The sequence below is a fragment of the Astyanax mexicanus genome, chromosome 24 (genome assembly GCF_023375975.1).
Source record: "Astyanax mexicanus isolate ESR-SI-001 chromosome 24, AstMex3_surface, whole genome shotgun sequence".
NCBI lineage: Eukaryota > Metazoa > Chordata > Actinopteri > Characiformes > Acestrorhamphidae > Astyanax > Astyanax mexicanus.
The window spans coordinates 598,117-624,833 of NC_064431.1; the positions used below are offsets into that span (position 1 = coordinate 598,117).

At 39.2% G+C, this 26,717-nt stretch overlaps 1 protein-coding gene across 2 annotated transcripts; it reads left to right on the top strand.

Annotated features, from left to right (window-relative positions):
• Positions 1 to 26,382, top strand: cers5 (ceramide synthase 5). Of its 2 annotated transcripts, XR_002651586.2 has the most exons (11): positions 1 to 409; positions 11,278 to 11,383; positions 13,071 to 13,201; positions 13,652 to 13,709; positions 14,589 to 14,639; positions 14,785 to 14,877; positions 21,215 to 21,343; positions 22,089 to 22,195; positions 24,329 to 24,485; positions 24,661 to 24,849; positions 25,628 to 25,717. XR_002651586.2 is itself a non-coding variant. In XM_022682180.2 (10 exons), exons 1-10 carry the CDS (start codon positions 237 to 239, stop codon positions 25,775 to 25,777), a joined length of 1,155 nt encoding a protein of 384 aa, XP_022537901.1. In that variant the 5' UTR covers positions 5 to 236; the 3' UTR covers positions 25,778 to 26,382. The 2 variants fall into 2 exon arrangements, 1 of the variants encoding a protein (XP_022537901.1); XM_022682180.2 differs by lacking the exon at positions 24,661 to 24,849 and having other exon boundaries at positions 5 to 409; positions 25,628 to 26,382.
• Positions 26,383 to 26,717: the final 335 nt, after the last annotated feature.

Sequence of the window (26,717 nt, forward strand, 5' to 3'; positions counted from 1 at the left end):
GTAGCTGAGCAGCGCGGGCCGAGGCGGAGCTCCGTACTTCCTCCTCCGGGCTCCATCACGGGTTGGAAACACTTCAATGGTGGTTCGGGCTCGGCGCTGCTGCTGCTGCTGCTGCTGCTGCTGGAAGGCGGACGGATAGCTCCCTCGCCTCTTTATTAGTGTTATTATTATTATTTTTAATATTATTTCCCCTTCAGGTACTAATTCTCCCTCTTCTGGGGACTTTTCTCCGTATCATGGCCGCTTTGGTCGACTGGTTTTGGGACGAGAGGTTCTGGCTTCCTCACAATGTAACTTGGGCGGACTTGGCGGATCCTGCGCCCGGGGTGGAGTACCCTAAAGCCGGCCACTTGCTCAGAGCTTTGCCCTTGGCCTTGGGGATCTTCGTCGTAAGGATATTCTTTGAAAGGTAGGGTTTTTGTGTGTTTTGGGTGCTTGTTTATTCCTCCTCCTATTATTCCTATTTACCTTTCTCTCATCAGACATCAGAGGATTACTAAAGGCAAGAAATTTAAGAAAAAACTTGCGGATAAAGAAAGAAAGAAAGAAAGAGAGGGAAAGAGAGAGCCAGAGAGAGAGAGGGGCGGTGTGAGCTTGGAAGTGTCCCCGGGGTAGAGTGCGCCTTCCTGGGGTTGAGGGAGCTCAGGCTGCCCGCCACTTGTTTTGGTAGTGTAACTGTGAAGTTAGATAACTATTGAACGTCCAACTGCACAATATCAACAATACTCAATATAGAGCCAGTGTAAACTCATAGCTAGACTCTAGCTCTCTGTATCTGTTTAATTTGAGTCCAAATTGGGTATTTTACTCCATTAATACTTTATAAACCAAGAATATAACCTAACTAGCTTAGGTAACTAAGAAGACAGTTGAGTATAAGACTAACTGAAAAAAGACAGATAAATGTAAGACTAACCAAGAAAGACAGTTGAATTTAAGTCACTAAAAAGACAGTTGAATTTAAGACTTTTAGCCAGTGAACAGTTTTATAAATTCAGCCAGGCACACTCATTCATAATGCACTCATGCCAACCTATAATTGAAAGCATGCCTTAGAGGCGAGGCTGGCTGTTGTTGAGAGCAGGATTTGAGGCAGAGAGAGAGAGAAGTATTTATCAGTCTTGTGATCCAGTAGTGGACTGTATAATTGACCATTGTTGAGGGCCTCCAAAACTCCAGATTCCAGATTTACAAGAATGTAGCTTTCTGGAGATCTACCATCTACCATTAACACGTTACCTACCCAGATAACATGCCCATGTGGGAGGGATGTGTGCATAGCCCAACTGGAAAATACTGATATTTGGTAACTATTGCAGTACTCTATCAAAAACAAACAATAGACAGCTTCAGATGTCGCTGTTATGGTTGCATAAACAGTAATATCTCTACTGAAGTTATTGTTCCAACATTTGATCTAAGCAAATGTTTAGATTAAAGAGTTAACTAGTTAGCTATATAGCTTGGGTCATAACGTAGAGTAATGGAGTAAAACCAGCCAGCTAGAGACTAGCTATGAGTTTACACTGGCTTTATATTGAGTATTATTGATACTGTGGAGTTGGATGTTCAATAGTTGGCTAACAGTTAAACTACCAAAACAAGTGGCGGGCAGCCTAAGATTCCCCAACCCCAGGAAGAAGCATTCTACCCTGGGGCATTTCTGAGCCCACACCGCCCCTCTCTATCCTTTTTCTCTTTCTCTCTCCATCTGCAAGTTTCTTCCTGAATTTCTTACCTTTAGTAATTCTCTATATATATTGTTTGCTTACAGAATCACAATATATTGCTAAATATCAATTTGTGATGTATGAAAATCATATCACAGGGTTCTAGGCAATACACAGTCCTAGTAGGAACTAGAAAGTTCAGTCCACAGGTTCCATGTTGGCCCCACATATAGAGGCCAGAGGGCTGACCCCAACAGGTGAGACTAGGAGGAGTTACACCTGGGCACTATCTGGGTTTGTACACCACACATGAGGCCTAAGGTTGCATTAAGGTGGGCTGTAATGATGGGCATTTGGGAAGCCCAACTGCATCCCAATAAAAACATTTAGCAACCAACTTAGAATTCACCTGAAGCCCACATTCTAAATGAATGCAAGTTTAAGTTCATTTTAACTCTTGACACACACAAATTGAAAAAAATCTTCACTACTTATCACGCTTAGTATCACAGTTTACGCACTCTTCTTAAACTGCCTGTTTTCCAGCTCTGCGTAAATTTCACAGGTGTGACTTGTGTAGCACTGCTGAGGTAAATTTTATGATCAAAATATGATGGTTGTTGATAATTGGAAATTTAATTATATTTGATAGGATGACTGCAGTGGACTTGATTAGCTCTGGCTAACATCATTTCCTGATTAGAATAGGGTCAACTTCTGATATAAACATAATGTGTTTTGTTTGTTTATCTGCAAGGATATTTAATCTGTTGTTCAGCATTCAGTAAATATTTAAAAAAGGTAGGTTTGGAATTGCTTTTTCTTTGAGGCAGTTTAAATATTTTAATGATAAGTAATTGGCAAGATTAATAAAAAATGTGTTTTCAGACGAATTTCCATTTAGTTCGGTTTTGGTTTCGGCCAAACTGGTTTCATTTCAGTGCATCTTTAGACCAAACCCTGTGAAAGACTTTCTTTAGCCATATTTTAACCATATAATTATGAAGATATTTCACAAATACAGTGTTGTTTGATCTTTAAAGTGTGAAGAATCAATTTTTAAGGTTGACAGCTGGTTGGCAGATGGATGGCATGCTAAAGGTTTACCTTCCTGTCAGTAAACTCAGTGTTGACATACAAAAAAAACTGGTTCAATAGGTCCCTCAGTGCATGACAGCTTGTGGTATGATTTAGCCTGGAGCTAACTGGTGTACCTACCAGTAAGAAGAAGTGCTCACTGGAGGAACCTGTTGAAGGTAAAGATGATGTCTGGCTCTTCCAGTTACACTGGAGTCTTTAGATGCTTTTAATTTCAAGTTCAGCTAGTTCTAAACTCGGCTGTTTGTGGAGCTAAAAGTGGCTAAACCTATAGAATACTTAGCAGTAGCTAACTTTAGATTCTCTATCAGCTGAGATCAGACCCGTACAAGAGCTCAGTGAGGTCTTTTCAGGTCAGACTGAATCTGATCTATACTTAATACTTAATATATTCACAATACATATAACCTAAAAGTACCTACACTGTATGAGGTGGGAGTGTGTTTGTGTGTTTCTTCTAAGGGGGTATTTGAGTGTGTGTTTCAGTGGTCCAAGCTTGATGGTTCTTGCGAGTTTTTATTTTTATTTTTCTAGTAGAATTATTGGATTGAATTAAATTTAGCATGTCTTCCTTCTAAAGCTAGGACTAGTCCAGGGTTTAACTTTCTGGAGTCGGACATGTAGTTGATGCAGTATGATTCTATAAATGACAAAAAAAAAAGACCCTTACACTTGAAACAGTGCTAAATAGCAACATCATATAGTTTTTTTTTTTTTTGAGAAAACAAAGCTAAAAGCATTTTATATGGTACTAAAATTAGGGCTGGGCATCTCCACAGGTCCAAATTAGAAAATGCTAACTTGTTTGCTAAACTCAAAAGATATGAATTTGCTAAAAACATCTTGTTAAACTACTCTAGCAGGCTCTAGTAACATTGAGTGCGAAAAAAACTGTTGCTAACTATAGCTTTTCTGAAGCCATGCCATGTTTTGCATCTGCTGGTCTAGTGCATTTAAGGTGGAATTTAAGGTGTAACTGTGGAAAAAACTAAAAATACCCTAACATTAGCTTCTCTAAAACTACAGAATTTCTTAGCGCTGGTCTGAAACTACTGGCTGCAGCTAGCTCTCCAGCTCTGCTGAAAGACTCATTTTAAAGATTGATCATAGGTTTATATTAAATGATATGAGATATTTTTTTTAACCCACTCATACTACAAAGAGGTCTTTGAAAATGCAACAGAAAAAAATGCTAACGGCGACCGATATGCTAACAGTGTGTCTCAGCAAGGTTTGGAACTGTGATGCCAACTGCTTCACTCAGCAGGGTTGTAGCCACAATGCTAACAGACACAGCAGCTGGGGTTGGTAGGGTTGGAATGGGTGTTAGCCGCAATGCTAACAACCAGGCTTGGCAGGGTTAGAGCCGGTTAGCTGCAATTCTAACTCACAGGATAGCGTTCGAGTACAGTCAGTACAGCCCAATAAAGGTACCCTCTAAGATCCAGCCTGGTCCTGGAGGTCTAATTACGTACTTTATAAAACGAGTTACGCATGAAGGTGCACGACATTTACCTTCCCAGGAGAAAAGAGCAGATTTGATCCTTCTGACAAAAAAACACATTTCAAATTAGAGAAAATTAAAATGCATGTTTCTTCACCTGGACTTTATATATTTCATCATGTTTGACAGTTTGAACCCATTATATTTTGTCTGTTCCGTTTCATTTCATTTGTTAATAGACGTGCATTCCTGCATTTCAGGCCTGCAACACATTCCAGTCACAGACGTGTACTGACACAACTTTATACCATGACGTAGTCTGAACCTGGATTTTGCGTTGGTTGCTGATAACTGTGTGGATAATTTAATATTTATTTTTATATCTTTGGTCCAGAGCACATGACTATATATTTGTTTCCCAAACAAATCAGGAATATTGATTGAATATTGAATCTGACAATAGAAAACATTATTTCTATTGTGTGATGACCATCCCAGATGCCTCAGTGCTCAGATGTTTCTGCGCATGGTTAACATAGAGCCTCTGTGTTGCAGAGTAATTTTAATGTGTTTAGAATCACATAATTATAAGGGGCTTTTAACATGTTATTACCCCTAAAGCAGATAAAACATATCTAAAAAAAAAAAATATATATATATATATATATATGATTCATACTGATTTGGGATTGTAGAATCCTAACAACTTAAAATAAAATATTTAAATACTGAAAGGTATAGCACCTAAAATATTTTATTTTGAGTTATTTAAGTTATTTTTTGTAGATAGTGGACATAATCAAATCTATACGAAACCAATCATGAGTTTACTCCTCTATGCTTCCTATAGTGTACTTTGGTGCGTTGTGTACAGGTTCAAATTCTGTTCATGTACCTTGCCATCAGCTGCTGGAGCCCCGAGAGAGCACAGTTGGCCTTGCTCTCTCTGGGTGGGTTCAGTACAGTAGATGGCGCTCTCTCTTTCCCATCATCATTCCTGTGAGCTAATGTATCGCTGAGCTTTTCTCCAATCGTTAGCGCTGTGCTGTGATGCTACTGTGCAATGCTAAAGCATTAGCAGCAGCTCAAAGAGCAAGTGGTGAAGTCTGACTTCACATGTATCGGAGGAGGCGTGTGCTAGTCTTCTTTATCCTCCTGGTGTAAGGGCGTCACTAGTGATAGAGTTGGGTAATTGGCCGTGTTAATTGGGGGAAAAATGAGGAAAAAATAGAAATTAAATGTACTAATGCTGAATTGGTAGCAGTTAGAAAAGACAGTCTAACTTCACATATATCAGATGTATCATGCCCTTTTCCTCCTATAGTGTCCTTCTAGTGTTGAGAGCAATGCATAAGGACAGATTATGAGTAAATAAATAAATAAATGAATAAACGAGTAAGCATTTCATACATTTACATAATTGACGATTATATTGACTAATCGTTGCAGTCCTAGTCTGTACTGATGTTTAAAAGGTCGTATGGTCATTAAAATCGGCCGCAAAAGGCACGGAAAGGTCATGACAAAGTCCTAAAAACAATGTACTGGTGTATGAACTGATGATTACAGGTCATGATTACGGTGCTGAATCTCTTTCTAATGCTTGACAACCATTGATGCAGCTTGTTGCCCCCCTGCGGCTGCTTGCCCCCTCTCTCAGGGGAGTCTATCACCTGATGTTTACTTTTTGAGGATACTGATCTGGCAGCGTCTCCGGCGGCAGTGAGCGGCGCGGGCGCGGGCGTTCCCCAGCCGTGACTCACCGTGCCCGCACGGCTCGGGCTGGCGCGGATCACCAGGCGACCCAATTAGGCTAGTTGGTCCAGAGAGAGTTGTGGTGGGTTTCAGCAGGAGGCGGGGGTGATGAGGGAGGGGTAACGGCTGGCTGCTCCTGATCCCCGGCGGGGGAGCACCGTTTCCCATCATGCCCCGGGCCAGAGTGAGATCAGCAGTGTTCCTGCAGACTCATTCATTTATTCATCAGCAGTGACGGAGACGCTGATGATCTCCTGCGGTGGAGTTAAACCTGCGGACATGATCAGAGAAACAGTGCAGGATAATGATACTGTTAAATAAATAGCCCTGTAATATAGACCTGTCACAATAGATAGATAGATAGGTAATTTCATTATCGACTTATCGTACAATAAACGGACATCGCCTCAATAATATTTGATAATAATGATATAGGATTTGTGTTTATTTGTATGTTTGAGTAAAATGAACATTGTTGAAATAATCAATATTTGGTGGAATAACCCTGGTTTTTAATCACAGTTTTTGTTTTTCATGCATCTTGGCATCATCATGTTCTCCTCCACCAGTCTTACACACTGCTTTTGGATAACTTTATGCTGCTTTACTCCTGGTGTAAAAATTCAAGCAGTTCAGTTTGGTGGTTTGATGGTTTGTGATCATCCATCTTCCTCTTGATTATATTTCAGAGATTTTCAATTTGGTAAAATCAAAGAAAATCATCATTTTTAAGAGCTCTCTTATTTTCTATTTTATTTTTTCAGAGCTGTATGTTGAGACACTGGTTTTAGTGGTTCTTCTCGTATCCTCTGCTTTATTTCCTAAGAGGTGTCATCATACGAGCACATGGTGGAGTCAGGCTTCAACATGACCATATATGTACGTGCCTGTACTAAACACCCCCTCACCCCCTACGCATTAAAAACACCCACGTCTATCACACACTCATTCACACACACACACACACACACACACACACACACACACACACACACACACACACACACACACACACACACACACACACACAGATCCAGGAGTGTGTGCTGAACAGCAGTCATGACTAAACCCCAGTGAGGGTTCGAGGAGACCTGTTACTCAAGAGTACAGAGATGAGTCAGGCTGGAGAAATGTCCCTCCACACCACCTCAGCCTGAAGACACTCACTGTGTAACGGAGCAGGAACTCCTCCAGGGCTCTTAGTGCTGGGTGGTATGCAGTCTGTACTGGAATGACTGGACTGATGTCTTTTCTTTTTAATTGGCGGTTTCGGTGCTGACAGTCAATGAACAGAACAGTAGTTTTGTTTATTATTTGATTTTGTTGAAAGAACTGCTTAAAATAGGAGGTCTGATCGCCAAAGACTTGCTTTGGTGCTGTTAGCATGCTAATGTGCTAAAGTTAGGTTTCACATAATGCTGGACGATGTATATATACAGGGGTTGGAGAATGAAACTGAAACACCTGTCATCATTTTAGTGTGGGATTTTAGGTTTCATAGTTAAATTGAAGCAGCCTGGTGGCTAATCTTAATCTTAATAAGAGCTGTGTGAAGGTTCAATTAGCAGAGTAAGAGCACAGTTCTGCTCTAAATATTGCAATGCACACAACATTATGGGAGACATACCAGAGTTCAAAAGAGGACAAATTGTTGGTGCACGTCTTGCTGGAGCATCTGTGACCAAGACAGCAAGTCTTTGTGATGCATCAAGAGCCACGGTATCCAGGGTAATGTCAGCATACCACCAAGAAGCACCAACCACATCCAACAGGATTAACTGTGGACGCTGTAAGAGGAAGCTGTCTGAAAGGGATGTTCGGGTGCTAACCCGGATTGTATCCAAAAAACATTAAACCACGGCTGATCAAATCACACAGAATTCAATGTGCACCTCAACTCTCCTGTTTCCACCAGAACTGTTCGTCACCACAATCAATATCTAATCTAAAAACAGGTGTTTCAGTTTCATTCTCCAAACACTGTATTTAAATGCTGGAACATTTTTCGGTACGAGCTCAGTCCTCAATGGAATGTTTAGAAAATATGCGCGTGTTAGTTTGTGGGAGGCACTGATAACCAGGGTAATCAGCTTGTGATGTGATTGTAGCCTTAGTGATCACACTCTCGGCATGTTGTCCAAAACATTGTGGATCTGGGTGATACAGGGCTCTCGGTAAGCGCTCCACTGAGTCGAGTGAAGAGTACGACTGTTTACTAATAGCGCAGCTCCAACTCCAGCTGTTAGCCGCGGCGAGCTGTTAGCGAGACCTGCGGGTCAGAATAGTGTAAATAACAGGACCAGAACCTGCTAAATTTAGCACCTTCAGCTGAGCAGCAGTGTTTTGTATTTTTCTGCTGCTGTTCTAAATTAAAACCCAGTCTGTGAAGCTCTATTTATGGTGTGTGACAGATTCCACAGCTCCCAGTGCTCTCCTGATGAATTGTAGCAGCTCTGCTGCTGTGGAACAGGACTAGCCGGACTCGTCCTGCGCTGCTCTAATGCTGCGCTACTGCAGGACCTGGATCTGCTGCACCTGTGGTCACGGTTTTGCATCTGGTGGCTCTGTGTCTGTATTACTGTGGTTTTAAACAGAGGCTGAATGTTCAGAAATAGAGGCTGGGTATTTCCATATTCCAGCTAATGCTAATCTGAGGTGATTTTCCAGTTTACAGTTTCTCACCTGACCTTTAATAATAACACCTACCTGGGAAATTGAGAATGGTGTTGATTAGTGCTGAGCTATATGAGAAAAATCAAATATCACGATGTGGAATTTTTAATATCACGATAACGATATATATCAAAATATTTATAACAAAATAATATCATTGCTTACTTTTTTCCAACTTTATCTCAAAGTGACATTAAACCAAACTTTCACAAATGAGAATTACTACCTTTTAATGCAAAAATATATATGTGAATATATCAAATGAAAACAGATGAGGTAGATGCAGTAGCTCATTTTTTAAAAGAACAATGCGTCTCCATTGTTCAGCTCTCTTGAGTTTAGTAACGTAAAGCATGACGCAAACCGGCGTGTCCCCGCGTGACCCTCATATCACTTATATAAACCCAGTTTATGTGTTTAAAGTGACAACGGCAATACATTTCATCGCAGCCTACTTTATATATATTCGCATGAATAATTGATGAAATTACTGTAGAAACGGTAGGAATGATAGAAGGTAAGTAGCACAATAGACACTTTTCTATCGTCCCCACACTCTGTCTTCAGTTTATTAAAGATAGTAAGGGAAGCTCCTGATCTGATATTGAGAGTTTATTATGAGATTTAATCCATATTTCAGCATAAAAAGTAATCTAAATAAAAGTATTTCTGAACGTAGAAGTATTGATGCTGTTTTTACCTTACTAAATAAAATACTTATTAATAAAAAGTGAATTAGTGGAGGAAAATGGAGCCAAACTTTGTAGCGTTTAAAATTGTTTGTGTTAATAAAAATCATTTGTTGGTGAAGTTTGCGTGTGATAACACTTTATTGTTGACACCACTGGTAAAAGTACCTATTACTATTGTTATATAGAGTTTGTTACAGGTATACAATGATCATTAATCTGAAGATTATAGAAAATTAGAGCAAACCTATAAAGTCAGTGAGGGTGTCAATGTTAAACTCTTATTTTTAAGCACTTTTATTCTAGTGTAATTGCCCCACCCCTAATTTGTGGCCTGCATGTGGATTATAGAGATTTTAAATGTTACCAAATTTTGTTTAATTTCATTTCAATTCGTTTGCTTCCAGCTTAAAATAAAATAAAAATACACACCCTCAAGCCATGCAAATAGACAGCTATTCGTCACCATGGTGTGTGTGTGTTCATTTCATTCTCAGAATAGCTGAAAGCCAATCACACACACACACACACACTCCTCGGTGTATAGTTGCATCATCCTAAGCCCAGTGTTTGGTGCAGGCGTTTGGTAAGCTCATTTCCTTTTCAGGCAGCACATTCACCGTTAATTCAGAAATGTGGAAAATGCAGGAAATGGAGAAAAGCTTGCCAATCTCGTTATTAACCCCGCCCCCAGATCTAACCCCGCCCCCAGCCCTGACCTCACCATCACCGTCGCCAACAGGTCAGATAAGCTCCACAGAAACCGAAAGGAAATCGCACAGCAGGATTTGCATTTTCCTCCAGGGTACCATTCACTTCATCAGTGTGCCTATAGTTTCCTGACCCCCCGGACGTGGACGGAGGATGTTTCACCAGTGAGGGAGAAAGAGGAAGGGCGTTTAGAGTGAAGGTTTTTGGACACAGTGTGGAAATCACCTTCCTGCTAGAATTATGAGCTCATGATGGCACTTTCATTGATGATTCACCTGACATTAACTTTATTGTAAGTCGAACTTAAAATACTTGAATTTTCTCAAAAATCATCAGTGCACCTTATGAATTAATTCATCATTCAATATCAGTCAGGTATTAAGAAGCAGTGAAGTTTCAGTTTAGTTCTCCAGCACCAAGGATGGAGCAGTATTAGCATTAGCATTAGCTGCTTACCGCCATTTCCCAATTCAGAGGGGAGTATAATCGGCCTGTAGCCTGCTCCTAACCCCGGCTAACACTGCCAGAGCAGTTAGCCTCTAATGCTAATGCTCCAGCCTTGGTGCTGGGGTAATTTGGGAATCTAAGCTTACTGTAATTTAACGGAGATGCTTTTCTCACCCAAATGAACAGTTTTCAAGAGAGAAATCTGTGTAGATTGATATCCAGCTCTCGTTTTACTTTAAAATAAAGTCTTTTTTTATTACAGTTTTGTTTACTTAGATTAGCTTTACTTAACTTAGTCAGCTAAATTTTGGAAGTTAATAATTCCCCTAGCCCACCCCTGCAATCATGCATTTGGAGAATTTCATGCCATTAAGAATGAAGAACTTGTTTTATTGTAGAATTTTCTTTTAAAAATTAAGGATGTCGTGTTGAGATCTTTATGTTTGAGAAACCTTGTCGAGAACTCTGTCGGGAATGCTGTTTTGAAAGCGCTATTTTGGGATATTTTATGCTTAGAACTTAATGCTGAGAACCCTTGTCGAGAACTATTGCGAACTTTGTAAACTTTGTTGTAAAGGTTGTTACTTTTCTATGTTGGGAACATTGTGTTGATGTTGAACTTTGTATATTGGATAATTTCTGTTAGGAACATTTATTTGTGATTTTTCTGTTGCGGCCTTTCTGTTGGAAAATTTGTTGAGAACTTGTTAAATTTCTGTTGAGACTTTTATGTAGATATCTGTTGTGTTGTATCTGTGTTTTTGAAAGCTGTGTTTGATGTGTTTTGTAGGTTTATAGCAGGACCCTGCGCAAACATCCTACAGATCCAGAGTGAGGTGATCCGGAGAGCCCAGCCAAACGCCATCCTAGAAAAAGTGTTTACATCAGAAACAAAGGTAAAGCTGAGCCTTGTTTCTTTTTTTTTTTCTTTTCTTTTTTTTAAAACCACTGAAAAGGATAACTTAGCATTGTTTTTATGCACGCCACATGTAACGGGAGTGAGTGCAGTTAAATGGGGTCCCTTTAAGTTCATTTTTATTCATTGCCACTACTATGGTTTTGAAGATTGTCAGCCTTCAGGAGCCCCAAGCAGTTGCTTAACTCGTCTAGTGGCAAACAGACATAAGATAAGACCAACCTTTAGCAAGAACCTGCTTTTTGTGTTCCTGGGTCTTAGGTTCACGCTTTATGGTCCTCACACACCCATGCCTTTTGTGTTTTATTGCATAAAACCTTCTCTTTTATTGTGTGTGTTCACACACCACTCCATCCATATCTGGCCTATTGCACAGACTGGAAAAACGACGCTCCGTCTTGGAAGGTTTACTATTACCGTGACAGTGGGGTCAAGTTCAGAGCACTTTGTTAAATGCAGGGGTTCCTTTTCCAATATCCTGTGACATCAGAGGGCAAATCAAGCCAAGCTGTGAAACCACTCTGACTACAGGTGAACAGCTTTAGCGTTAGCATTGCTGTGGTATTTAGTTTTCTTAACATTAGAACCAGTAAGGTGAACAGCATTGATTATCCAGTCCCACACAAATTTCAGTGTTTTTTGCAATAGCTTTTATTTAGTTGCACACAGTATAAACCCAATATAGATGATGTTTTATATGCTGAATGCATTTCAGGCCTGGGACACATTCTAAAACAAACAAAGAAAACTTTGTGCGGTAAATCATTTTCCACTTTGAAATGTTGTCTTTCTTCCTCACAACACTTGAATACAGAAGATGTATTAGAACTGAGGATACCAAACCCATCTCTGAGTGGTCCAGCTGGTTCGAATCCTGTTCATGCAGCTTGCCATTGGCTGCCAGAGCCCTGAGAGAGCACAACTGTTCTTGCTCTCTCTGGGTGGGTACAGTACAGTAGATGACGCTCTCTCTCTTTCCCCTCATCACTCCTAGGGTGATGTGGATCAGCACAAGGCTGCGTCTGTGATGCCACAACACCAGGAGGGTGAAGACTAGCACACACCACACCTCCTCCGATACATGTGAAGTCAGACTCCGCCTCTTTTTAAACTGCTGCTGATACAGCATTGCTGAGTAGCATCACATCGCTAACGCTCAGAGGAAAGCGCAGTCCAATTTTGCTCTCTCAGGGCTCCGGCAGCTGATGGCAAGCTGCATGACTTGGATTCAAACCAGCGATCTCCCGATTATAGTGGCAGCACTTTAAACCTTTTGAACTTAGAACGTATGGACATGGTTAAAATCAGCCATTTATTAGGCTATTTTTCACTCACGGCTCTGCTGCTAAACGTTAGTCCTGGTGCTAAATACCACAGGACACCTTCAGAGGTCTTGTTGGGTTTATGCCTTGAGGGGTCAGAACTTTCTTGGCCCAAAGTGGACAAATATTTGTAATATTTGGGTGATGTTTGATCAGCATAATTAACGTTGTTTACTAGGTCATGATCTTATAGCTGTTGATATTAAAACTGGTTAATTCCAGCTTTATCACTTTATTATTTCATGCTACAGTACAGTGAATTATTACTAGCTGAACTATGAATAATATAAAGTGGGTTCAGTGATGGGAGGTGATTTAATGAAAAGTTTGATTTGTCTCCTGAAGTCCCCAGACTCACGTAAGCTGGATGGGCTTTCCAAGCAGTTGGACTGGGACGTGCGAAAGATCCAGCGATGGTTCCGACACCGGCGGAACCAAGATAAGCCCAGCACAAGAACCAAGTTCTGCGAGAGCATGTAGGTCCTGCTGCTGGTCTTTACTCCACACCTGCCTACACGTAACCCTGCACCACCTCCACCTCCTCCACCCCCCATCCATCCCTCCCTCCACCCCCCACGCCCGCTGCGGCCTGAGCAGATTACTGTGATAGGATTGTTGTCAGTGTCGCTCTCAACCTGGACAGGTTCCAGATACGAATTTAAGTGTGTGTGTTAGTGGTGTGTGTTAGTGGTGTGTGTTAGTGGTGTGTGTTAGTGGTGTGTGTTAGTGGTGTGCCATATAGTATCAAACACAATAATATCATTATAATGTTTAAAACAATAAAAATTCATGTTATAACAGCAGTATACTTTATTGAAAGCAGGTTTTTGTTATTTACTTTGAAGCTTTAAGGGCATTTTTTATTTTTGTAAAATTGTTTACATTTGCAGTTTATATTCATGTATTTTGATGTGATTCTGCTGCAGGTGGAGGTTTACGTTTTATCTGTGTATATTTACCTATGGGTTCTGCTTCCTGTGGCAGGTAAGCTCCAGTTATTATACATGCATTATGAACCACTAAATATATAGACCATAAAGTGACTGCAGTTTTACCAGCTGCTGAACCACAGTGCACATGAAACCGATTAGTGCGAGGCAGAGGGAGATAAACGATTAGTGCGAGGCAGAGCGGGGTAGCCGATTAGTGCGAGGCAGAGCGGGGTAGCCGATTAGTGCGAGGCAGAGCGGGGTAGCCGATTAGTGCGAGGCAGAGCGGGGTAGCCGATTAGTGCGAGGCAGAGGGAGATAAACGATTAGTGCGAGGCAGAGCGGGGTAGCCGATTAGTGCGAGGCAGAGCGGGGTAGCCGATTAGTGCGAGGCAGAGCGGGGTAGCCGATTAGTGCGAGGCAGAGCGGGGTAGCCGATTATTGCGAGGCAGAGCGGGGTAGCCGATTAGTGCGAGGCAGAGCGGGGTAGCCGATTAGTGCGAGGCAGAGGGAGATAAACGATTAGTCGGTCAGGGTTAAACCTTGAAAAAACCTTTTGGAAGCTTAATGCATTATACAATTAATTATGCTTATGCAGTGATTATATATGTGTAATAAATGAATATGAATGTATATTAAGTAGTTATTAATGTGTAATTAGTGGTTTATTGGGCAATTTGCAATAAGATGCACATATAAATGATGATACATACTGTATTTGCACTAACCTTACTACTGTAACACACCTGTACATTATATCACCTGTATTTCCGTCATTATAGAGATATTTATAGTGAGGGTGCCAATATTTCTGCAGGGAACTGTAGCCATGATACTGCTTATCGTCAGTAGTTTCTGTAGGGAGAATGGAAAATAAACAAACATTTGTATTAACTGTGTGTGTGTGTGTGTGTGTGTGTGTGTGTATTTCTAGTCTCCCTGGATGTGGGACACGCGGCAGTGCTGGTATAATTACCCATATCAGGTGAGGAAATCTGATCTGCAGTGTTGCAGAGTGTGTGTGTGTGTGTGTGTGTGTGTGCACTGTAACAGTATTTTTATGGTATCTGTGTGATGTTGATGTCCCGCAGCGTCCTGATATTTACGTTATCTGTCTGTGTGTTTGGTAGGTGCTCACTCCTGGTCTGTATCACTACTATGTGACAGAACTGGCCTTCTACTGGTCTCTAATGTTCTCCCAGTTTACAGACATCAAAAGAAAAGTAAGTGTGTGTCAGAGCTTGTGTGTTTCATTTTATTCTGGCTGTTAATATTTTATTAATATAATTTTATCAGTATGTATAACAACCCTCATCTTATTACACACCACCACGGGGCAGCTCATGCAGTTGCATTGTTTGAACACCAGAGGTCAGAATTCCGCTAGTGCAGGCTGGAGAACCAGTGGGCGTGAGCAAAGGGCGGAGGATGTGTCAATAATTTTTGACTGAAACCAATCACTCAACTGCTTTTTGTCAATCACATTTTTTAAGCCAATCAGCAGCCAGTCGCCGGGCAAGAGGGAACGGGGCGGCCTGCACAGTGTAACTTCGACCACCCAGCGTTCACAAGCCAAAAGAAACAATAGATTTTGGAAATTTTTGTGAAGTTAAATATAAGATCACTTTTAACTTGAAAAGCAGCTGAGTTAAAGTAAATTAAAGCCACTAAAATGGAAATATTTCATTGAAGATGCACGGAAAATCTATTTAAGCGGATTGTTGACATTTACTTCATTACAGTTCTGCTTTCATTAATTTATAAAGATGCATTTGGCATTGTTTGTGTAGTTAAAAATAACGAAAAATATATGTGCATCGTTATTTTCATAATTTATATCTGTCCAAATTATCATATTCTGTGAAATCGAGTGTATCGTTGCACCCCTAACACTGAGTAATGTAGGAGATGGAGCGACATCATACACATCCATAGAATAAGGCCTGTTACGTGTACTGGGTCCCAGTTACAGATGGCTGTGGCATCACTGGGAACAGCTCTGTGTGTTTGGAACATTAGAATGACCCACTGACACACACACGCACACACACACACACACACACACACACACACACACACACATACACACACCTCCACGCAGGCTCTGCCCTTTGCACTGGACCGTATCATCGCTTGTTATATTAACTATTTTTATTCTTTTATAATCAGTAACAGTTTAAACTGTGAAGTTTTCATTTTTATAAGCTAGACACATTTGATCCAAACATTCTCATATTATATTTATTTGTTATTTTTACATATTTTTTTAATTTTATTACTATTGAAATCAAAGCAATAGATCTTACATCACTATAAGAAATACACAGTTAACACCATAATGCCACGCAGTGTGTAATATTTCAGGTTGCTGTGTTCACTCCTGTTACTGGAACTCATTCCTGTTACGGGAACTCATTCCTGTTACGGGAACTCAGTCCTGTTACTGAAACTCATTCCTGTTACAGGAACTCAGTCCTCTTACTGAAACTCATTCCTCTTGCTGAAACTTAGTCCTGTTACGGGAACTCATTCCTGTTACGGGAACTCAGTCCTGTTACTGAAACTCATTCCTGTTACAGGAACTCAGTCCTCTTACTGAAACTCATTCCTCTTGCTGAAACTTAGTCCTGTTACGGGAACTCATTCCTGTTATGGGAACTCATTCCTGTTATGGGAACTCATTCCTGTTATGGGAACACAGTCCTGTTACGGGAACTTATTCCTGTTAGTGGAACTCATTCCTGTTACTGAAACTCATTCCTGTTACTGAAACTCATTTTTGTTACTGGCACTCATTCCTGTTACGGGAACTCATTCCTGTTACGGGAACTCATTCCTGTTACGGGAACTCATTCCTGTTACGGGAACACAGTCCTGTTACGGGAACACAGTCCTGTTATGGGAACACAGTCCTGTTATGGGAACACAGTCCTGTTACGGGAACTCAGTCCTGTTACTGAAACTCATTCCTATTTCTGGAACTCATTCCTGTTACGGGAACTTATTCCTGTTAGTGGAACTCATTCCTGTTACTGAAACTCATTCCTGTTACTGAAATTCATTCCTGTTACTGAAACTCATTTTTGTTACTGGCACTCATTCCTGTTACGGGAACTCATTCCTGTTACGGGAACTCATTCCTGTTACGGGAACTCATTCCTGTTACGGGAACTCATTCCTGTTACAGGAACTCAGTCCTCTTACTGAAACTCATTCCTCTTGCTGAAACTTAGTCCTGTTACGGGAACTCATTCCTGTTATGGGAACTCATTCCTGTTATGGGAACTCATTCCTGTTATGGGAACACATTCCTGTTACGGGAACTTATTCCTGTTAGTGGAACTCATTCCTGTTACTGAAACTCATTCCTGTTACTGAAACTCATTCCTGTTACTGAAACTCATTTTTGTTACTGGCACTCATTCCTGTTACGGGAACTCATTCCTGTTACTGGAACTCAATCCTGTTTTTGGCAATCACTAAATGCAATCAAATTCTCACAGCAGTGCTGTTCAGAAATCTAATGAAAAATACTTCTTTCCTGGACAGCAAAGAGAGTGTTTCAACAGGTTAAATGTTGTATTAGTACCTTAACTTAATTCTGAATGTATTTTAAAAGTTTTTTAGGACAAAGCTACTGATTTGATTGATCTGGAGTCCCAATACTTTTGTCCATATATCAGACTGTGTGCTGTGTTGTTTCTGGGTTTGGTTGTAGTAGATTGGGGTTGTAGAGGCAGAACTTTGCCCTGGTGATCTTTACCAGGAATCTTTCAGCTTTATGGCGTCGTAAAGATGAAACGATGATGTCGGCAGCAATGGTTTATGGGACGGCTTGTGTTATAGAGCTTAATCTTGCTGTTTAATAAAACTCAGACTTTATTCAGGTCGTACAGAGAGGTGTGTTTGGAGAGGTCAGGTCAGACTGGTGATATGAGCTGTATTCCCTTCAGGACTGATCTGCAGAAATCTGATTAGTCATGTGACTGCGGGAATGTTAACTGTAATAGAATAATTGAAATACTTGGGTTTGGGCTGTGTGTGAGGGGGATTTGTGAGCGGCTGGTGTTTGGGTTTGTGTGGTGTAATAATAGCTCTTTGTTTCCTTTCAGACAGTTAGACAGCTGTCTGTCTATTTCGTATGTGTGCAGGAATGATGTTAGAGCGATCTTTGTGTATTTGATGCTGCACATGATGAAACTCTTCCTCAACCTCTTTTGTCTCATTGTTTTGCAGCAGCTAGTAAAAGTAGAAAAATATTCAGAAAAATGATCAGAGTTGATCAGGAAAAGCACCTTTATCTACATCAAATCAACCCGTGAATTAGTATGCATGGCCCCGCCCACCTCGGATTGGGACCGCCCACAGGCAGAGCAGAGCTGAAGCCGGGCAGCGATGCCATCTCGTCTCTCAGATAGGAGATAACTAACAGTGCTAGGAACAGCATGCAGTTCATTCCTGTGTTATTTGTGTGAATAACACATCAGTGTTTATATACTTTACCCAGTAATTCAGAGCTAAGAAACAAATAGTTAGAATTAGTCTGTGGAGAAAAAAAAACACCACCAGTCAAGTACAATAGAGATAGGTAGGTGTTTAGATGTTTAGAACAGTTCTGTTTACACTAGTTAAAAGTAAAAATCCAGTGAACCCCGGAGTGGATTTTTACTTTCTGGACCTGGACTATACTGTAGGTTTAAATAGGATCTCCGGCGGATTTTGCGTTTTACAGCCTGTGTCGTCCCAGTTGTAGTTAACTAACCTTTGCTCAAGGAGTTCTAGTTCTCCAGTCTAGTTGACGTCAGCTAGATGTTAACATCTTTTTAATGTTGACGTTTTAAACGTTTTAGACGTTTTCTAAATGTAATGTTAACATTAGCTAGCATCAGCGAAGCATCAGAGTTGCAAATATGATCTTGAGGATTTAACATCATCTAAAATGGGATAGATCTGTAAATATTTAACTTTAACTTCAGCTGAAATAAACAAGTTAACATTGAGTTGATGTTAACAGGAGTTAATTCTTATATATTGTGCTTTTTTATATGATTTTCTATGGAGGATGATGGTGCTCTGATTACAGCGAAACAACAGCTGTCAGATACACAGCGTGCGAGTGTGTGTAGGTGTGTTTTTGGCCTGTTTTTACTAGTCTTTTGTAGTGTGTGTGTGTGTGTGTGTGTGGACAGATCATGCCTGTTGGGTCTCAGGGGGGATTAGTACTGTACATTTACTCTCAGTAGTGTTTAGAAAAGCAGTTTAAACAGAGTGGGTGGTACAGTGGGGGGCGGAGCTACCTGAGCAGAGCTGTATGGGGTGATTATATGTGATTATGTGTGTCATTATTACAGTCCTAAAAAGTAAAAATGTTATTAATCACATCCAGTTGTGGGAATATTATTATTATTTAAGTGATTAACAACCCTAGAATGTATTTGTATGTACTGAAGGTTAAATGATTTTATATGATTTTATATGATTAAAAGGTGATTATGTGTAATAGAGAGAGAGAGTGGATGTGGGCGTGGTTTGTAAATGAGTCTGATGGTCTGATGTAATTGTTTGAAGTGAATTTTCATATCATTTCCATCACTGCATCGCTGCTTAACCTCAACTCAAGGAGACGCAGCGAGTCAAATCGAGCTGCAGCCAGTACCCAAATAAACTCAAATAAAACGATTTATTCCAGTCTTGGTCTGAGAGATAGATTTATAGGGTTTATATTTTATTTGCAGCTTATTGCTATTGTGTGATATAATTAATTGAAATTTTATTATTGTAAGTATGATGTGCTTGCATTGTGTTATTTTAACATTTTAAAATAGTATGATAAATCACTTAATTAAAAAGTATATAATTTAAAAAGTAGTTAGTTTCCTTTGTAACTAATTAAAGTACAAAATAAATTACTAAAGACATATCTTAGATTTTTCACTATTAAGTAAAATCTGTGCAAAGTGAAGTGAAAAGAGAAGTTAATCTGAATTATTATAAAAATTAGACAAAAAATTAGTACAGAACAAGAGCTGAAGATGAAAAATGTATTATTTTCTCTTTTTGTACTTATTATTATCATTTTAATATTTTTGTGTTTTATGTCTACTAATTTTTGTTTCAGCAATAATTATAATCATTCATTTATTTATTAATTAGTTTATTTACCTGTTTATTGATTTAATTATTTATCCTCACTATCATGTGATCATCCACATTATAAATGTATAATACTTAAATAATAATAAATCCTTAAATTAAGAATGTAGGCAAGAAAAAAAAAAGATTTTAAGTTATTTCCAGTTGAATATAATTACTTTTTAACATATTTTAATAGCCCCTGGTTTAGGATCTAATCTATTATATAAATATTACAATATTACTCATTATCCTCCTGTATTACCGGTGCAGAAACCTCAGATCTCACTCTCAGTACCTGATCTGCTCTGTTGTTCAGAGCTGGGCAGGATCAGTATCAGTAGCTGTAGAGTGAAGCATTCTGGGTAGTCGTGACTCCGGGGAGGAGGAAACACCTGCTATACCACACTTTCACTTTTTAAACGGAGCAGAAGAGGATGTTAGTAGTTCCCACCTGATATCTCACTACCACCATTCCTCATTCAGAGACTGTGTGCCTCACTGAGTTAGATTTGTGTGTGTGTGTTTGAGCGTGTACGTGTGTGCATCCCATTGTGTTGATCTTACATTGATTCTTTTATTTTATATTTTAAAATACATTATTAAAAGTTTCAGTCCTAAAAATAACAAAAAATAATTACAGCCAATTGTGTGATTATGTGCTACATTTTTTGTTACATCACATTATTTTTGTTACATTTATTTATTTTGTAACATTATTACTCGTATTACTTATTTCACACAAAATCAAATAACAGATAAACGTTAACAGATTTTGTTTCTGCTGAATGTTTAAAACCATTATATTTTACATTTATATTGTTGCAGCAGTATACTTTTGAAATTTATAATTGAATGAATGAAATATTTTTCACTTTTATGTTTTTATATATATATATATATATATTGCCAAGAATATTGTTATCACATAAATACCCTGAGATATTGTGACAATATTTTTGGACACCCAGCCCCTTAAGAAGGAGTGTCCAGAAACATTAAAGCAATAATAGACTTGTACAGGTTCGTGCTATAAAATGTAATATTGGTACTGCTGTTTGAGAGTATTATTGCTTGTGATTATACCACAGTTCCATTTTCACTGTTTATTGAAAGATTTTAAAGAGTTAAAGAGGAGGAGAAAATAGGATCTGTTTGGTTATAAAAACTCCGCCAGTTAAAATAGTTCCATTGCTGCTCTGTTTGTAGCTGCACTATTTGGTTTGTAAGCGCTGCTGCATGGTTGCTAGGTTATCTGTATGTGGTGGAGTAATACATGGAGAGCTTCGATTACAGTGCATTACCGGCTTATAACGGTACTCACACTAAAACTCCTCTCAGCCAATCACATTGCAGGGTCGGAACTAACTGTGGTATAATTGGATGTAATGCGTTCAGTGTTTAAACTGTAATTTCTCTGTTTTTCAGGACTTTCTTATCATGTTTGTACATCATCTGGCCACAGTCAGCCTGATCAGCTTCTCATACGCAAACAACATGGTGCGGGTGGGCAGCCTCGTCCTGTGCGTTCACGACACGTCCGACTTCCTCTTAGAGGTACGACTATAACCGTCCTTCTTACAGGATTCTAATATATTATAACATATATATGTATAAAAATATACATAAATAATTCATGTACAGTAGGGTTGTGTATCAGCAAAAGCCTGCTGCTATGATGCGCATCATGATACAGCAATAATGATTGAGTATATCGATATTTTCTCACAGCCCTTTTGTATAGTCAGGTTATTGCCAAATACACAGCTCTACTAAATTGCACTCTAGTTGGTACAACAGTGGTTTTCTTTAGTGATGTTGCACCTTTATATTTCTCTATTAAACATTGAAATGTGTCACAGAAATCTGCTGCATGAATGCAGGGGTGAAATTAACGCACAAGCTACACTAGGCTGCAGCCTCGGGGTCCAGGCAGTGATTAGTGCCATGTTGATTGGCCATGTTTTATATAATACATTTTTATTTAGTTATTTTTTATTATTTATTTATTTATTTTATTATTATTATTATTATTATTATTATTATTATTATTATTATTATTGTTTTGGGTTTTTTTTTGGGTGAAATTTGAACCCCCGTTGGCCCATTTTAATGAATAATACTTTGTGAGTTCAGGATTGGTTGAGCAAAGTGAAAGTGTGGAATATGGAGCTACACTCTCATTTATTTCCTCCATTGTGGGGTTGAGCTGAATCTGAATTTTTAGTCTCAGAGCTCGATCAGACTCTCGTTTGTTTGTTTGTGTTTGTGTCGGTTAATCGTTGTACTTCTCTTTTAACAGGCTGCCAAGTTGGCGAACTATGCCAAATACCAGCGTCTGTGTGACTTCCTGTTTGTGGTGTTTGGTGCAGCTTTCTTTGGAACCAGGCTGATCATTTACCCTTTCTGGTGGGTATCGGTGAAGAGGGGGGGGGGGGGGGGGGGTCTTCTTCCTGCACACAAAGCTCATCCACTGATGTTATCTTAGGTCTTAAATTGTATTATTATAAACAAAGTACTGTAAAAATAAGCTTTGTTTTGGAGATAATATACTGTAGATTGTTTTACCTGCTATTATGTCTTGAAAAGCAGAATTATTGTCAAACAGTTAAAACTATAATTATAATTACAATTACATTTACGTTTAAATGTAATGTATTTAGCAGATGCCCTTATCCAGAGATACTTACAATTAAGTTCTAGATTAGATTTTTCTTTTATTGAAAAATATCTCTACAAAATGCTGTGTAGTTCAAGAAAAGGCTTCATTTTTGCCCCAATATGTTTGTTTTTGCAGCAAATATTGTGACCTTTATTGCAGTGACTCAATCTCCATTTTTGCAGGTTCTCACTAAAATAATGTGAATCAGGCGACTATTCTTTAAATACGGAATTTGTCATTTCAGATGTTTAAGCTACAAAACTATACATATATATATATACTTAATAATTTAATTTAATTACAATAGATGCAGACGGGCTAAAATGTAAAACAATAAAACAAAAAGATAAATAATTAGAATAATAAAATATAAACACAATCAAAGAAATAAAGGACTAAAATAACACCAAAATTATTAAAAGGTAAATAATGTAATTAAAATAAATAAAAATATGTTTAAAAAGTATAAAAAATAAAATAAAGAGAAAAAAGGCCAAAAGTAAAATAAGTAATAAAACAAATAAATAAAAGGACAAAAATAAATAAAAATAAATTAAAAGGTGTGAATATGTGAATGTGTTCCCCCACTCCAGCTTTATTTTATTTGTGCATTTCTAATGTGTTTTAGTGTCACCTAGAGGTGATGCATTGAAATTGCAAATGAGAATAAAAGTTTTTAGCTCTGAGTGTACTCATTTTTTTAGTAGGAATTCATGGTGCACATGCTTTATTTTATGATTTTATTTAAGTTTTTTTAAATGTTTTTAGTGTTTATGAATAAACGAGTGCAGGTATTGGTTGAGTACGTGTGCACGGTGGCGTGAGCGCGTGAGCGTGCCCGTGTGCGTGAGTGTGTAAAAGCTCAGTTAGGTGCTTGTTTAAAGCGTGTGGGTTAATGGTTCAGATTGCTCACGCGGGGACGGTAACGCGAGCAGGTGGATTCAGTGTCCGGGGTTTTGGGTTCGAGCCCTGCTGTTCTCACCGCAGACTGAAATCTATACCAGAGGGCAGGGGGCAGCGGGCGCTGACAGCACGCCGACTCACAATGGGCACGAGAACCCGACCTAAAGCACGTTCACCACTTAACCGCCGCGCCAGAGAGCCATTAACCCACCGCCTGCGTTCCAATACCCTGCTGTTCTACTGACTGGAGGTCCCAGAGACACGGGTTCTGTTCTGGAACTGTAGTGGTGTTCATGTTTGTGAAGAACCTTTCTAATGAACACTGAATTTATCTATTTTCAATAAGTTGCATCCATTGCTTTCTATTCTATCTAATCTGGAACAGATTTTAAGATTTATTAATCTATGATTGCATTAAAAAAAAACAGCAGGCATTGTACACACATCCATCTCAAAATAGTATTTTTTACATAACTGCAATGTACGTGATCATATAGCTTCTTTACCTTAAATTTGTTCCTAAATTAAAGATGACAAGTGTTTTTTTTGTTTTCTTAAGGGAGAAACATACCTAAAACAAATTGATCTTTACTTCTCGTATTAAATATTTGCACACAACATACACTGTGTTTAGAAAAATAAATTAGGAAGAAATTAGAAGTTTTTATTATATAATTCTACGGATGTGAAATATTTACCACGGCTCAGATATATAAAGCAAGTGCCTGGACAGTAACTCAATAAAGTTAGCATTTCCATCTAAATCAATTAAATCCATGCAGTAAACACCAAAACACCACACATTCGTCTCAGAGGAAGAAAAGAAAAGCTGTGTCAGCATCGTCTGCAACTTAAAATAAAAATAGCTGAGTGCTTTTATCAGAAGGGGCTGAACACTAAGTTTTAACTAATTGAATATTAGAACTGGAGCTGTATGTTTTATATTTTGAAGTATAAGTTGTGTTTGAATGTTTCAGGATTCTGAACAGTACGATGTTTGAGAGTTGGGAGATCGTCGGGCCGTACGCCTCCTGGTGGGTCTTTAATCCGCTGCTGCTGGTGCTGCAGGTTCTGCACATCATCTGGTCCTACCTCATCGCCCGCATCGCCTTCAAAGCCCTGATGAGGGGAAAGGTGAGGAACCCAACTTTAGTGTGCTAAAGTATATAAATATATTATAAATATTTTATCAGTTTTGTGCTTCCATTGTTCTCTCTTTAGTTTTTACAACCTTCCACCTTCTGACTTCTCCTCCTCCTCCTCCTCCTCCCTCTCTCTCTCTCTCTCTCTCTCTCTCTCTCCACTGCAGAACTTCTCCACAGGCTTCTTTCCCTCCCTCTCCTCGTCTTCTTCTTCTTCTTCTTCGGAAGGTCGTTGCTGTCTTTCTATCGCTCTTTCCCGACTGAGATCTCTCGCTTTTCTCTCTGCTCCCTAAGCGCCTCTAAGCTCCCTAAGCTTTTATGGTCTTGTAGAGCTCTTCTCTTTCCTCTCCTCAGCAGTAAGTGTCTCTACTCCTCCCCTACATACCAGTTATATCTTATAAGACGTGTCTGACTCGTCTCAATATTTTTGAAGAATAACAGTTTTTATTTAACCTATTGGTGAGATCTGCTGTATTTAGAAAGGAAAAAAACATTGCGACACCCCTGTTCCTACTGTATAGCTACTAGTGTGACTATGGCTGTGACCGAAACGGCTCCCTACTCCCTCTTTAGTGTTGCGCTATTTAGGGAGACACTATGTAGTTCACTAAGTAGTGGTAAAACAGGAGTGAATTCAGACACGCCCTCATCATTATCATGCGCCAGCACCGGACACATAAACACACACAGGTGAGAGAAAGGGTTAAACTTTGTTTAAAACTCCATAAACACACTGAACTGAGCTCTGAATTAAAGTTAGTGAAGCTCTGAGCTGATCATCAGCGATGTTTACTATAAATCATGATGCATTATGGGAGTTTTTAGTGCCCTCAAAATCACATTTGAATTCCCTCTTACGATTCGGATACTCAAAGAAAAATGGCTGACGTACTCAATAGTGCCCTAACTAGTAAATAGGGAGCCATTTCAGTCACAGCCTATAAGACAATGATCATTACTCACGTTTCTGTATCATCAAATCAGGTCATAATGTTTTGGTGTAAAAAACTTAGTGTAAATACTAAATATAAATATAGTGTAATATTTAGTGAAATACTAAATATAGTGTAAAAACTTCATGTTGGCTGTTAGCGATGTAGCGTCACCGCCGCTCACGCTTCCTTTTGTTTGCAGGTCTCTAAAGACGTCCGCAGTGATATCGAGAGCAGCTCAGAAGAAGAAACTGAAACGAACCAAAGTCACTCAGCTTCACCCAAACGAGAGAACGGCACCAACGGCCATTTCAGCTCCAGACCCTGGACCCAGAAGAACGACAGCTTGTGACCCGGCCCGACCGGACCGGACCTCCCTGCCCAGAACCGCCGTCTCCAGATTCCCTCAATCAGACGTTCCTTCATCATGTTTCCCCCAAACCTTAAATTATCGAGGGAAGCCTGAGACTGTGCTCATTTCCACTACACACTCTGAGCTGACTTTATTTAAGCCGTGTTATGGTGAAGATTATGATGATGGCTTTATGGACACTGACGCTTAATGTGTGAAATAAATAATAATAATAATAATAAAAAGAGAAAAACAAAAAATAAATAAAACACAACCAAACGGGACGAAACGTGAGATTAAACAAGTGATTTTTTATTCCCTTGTTTCAGAAAGAAAGAAGTGAAAGTGCGCTCACTGTCTTCCTAAAGCTTCACGTTTTACTGAAGTTAGAGAAGAAGAAGTCCTCTCCCACTCCTGTTTTATTCCTCAGTCTGATGTACTTGAGCTTGTTTTGTATTTCACTGTTCAGTTCACTGTTTTTGTTTTTTTTTCTTTTGCCTGTTCTGTTTTTTTTGTTTTCAGTCGATATTTTTATGTGAGACCAAATAAGTTTATTAAAATATGATTGATTGCGTCACACTGTAAAGAAAGATTTGGTCGTAAAATTGCCTTTTTCTGTTGTGTTGTGTGAAAAATATTCATTTAAAATGCTGTTTAGTCCAAAACGAGGTTTAATCCATGTCTGAGGAAACTGGCTGCAGATGTGTAAGTTTGAAATCATCTGCTTGATAAGGATATTGATAAAGACTCAACTCATTTGGAAGGATTTGGGTTGGAGCTTTGCTGTAAGGATCTGATTGCATTCAGCCACAGAGGCATCAGTGAGCTCTCATATTTCATGATCAATTCTGGATCACAATCATCAGAACAACTCTATTATAAATTTTGATGGAGATTCAGAGAATGTTGTTTTACTTCTCCACAGCCCAAAAATACAGTG

Coding starts and splice junctions, on each gene's coding strand:
- cers5 (XM_022682180.2), top strand. CDS start 237: ATGGCCGCTTTGGTCGACTGGTTTTGGGACGAGAGGTTCTGGCTTCCT. Junction 11,384..13,070: donor TGTTTACATCAGAAACAAAG/GTAAAGCTGAGC, acceptor TGTCTCCTGAAG/TCCCCAGACTCACGTAAGCT. Junction 24,486..25,627: donor AAGCCCTGATGAGGGGAAAG/GTGAGGAACCCA, acceptor TTTTGTTTGCAG/GTCTCTAAAGACGTCCGCAG.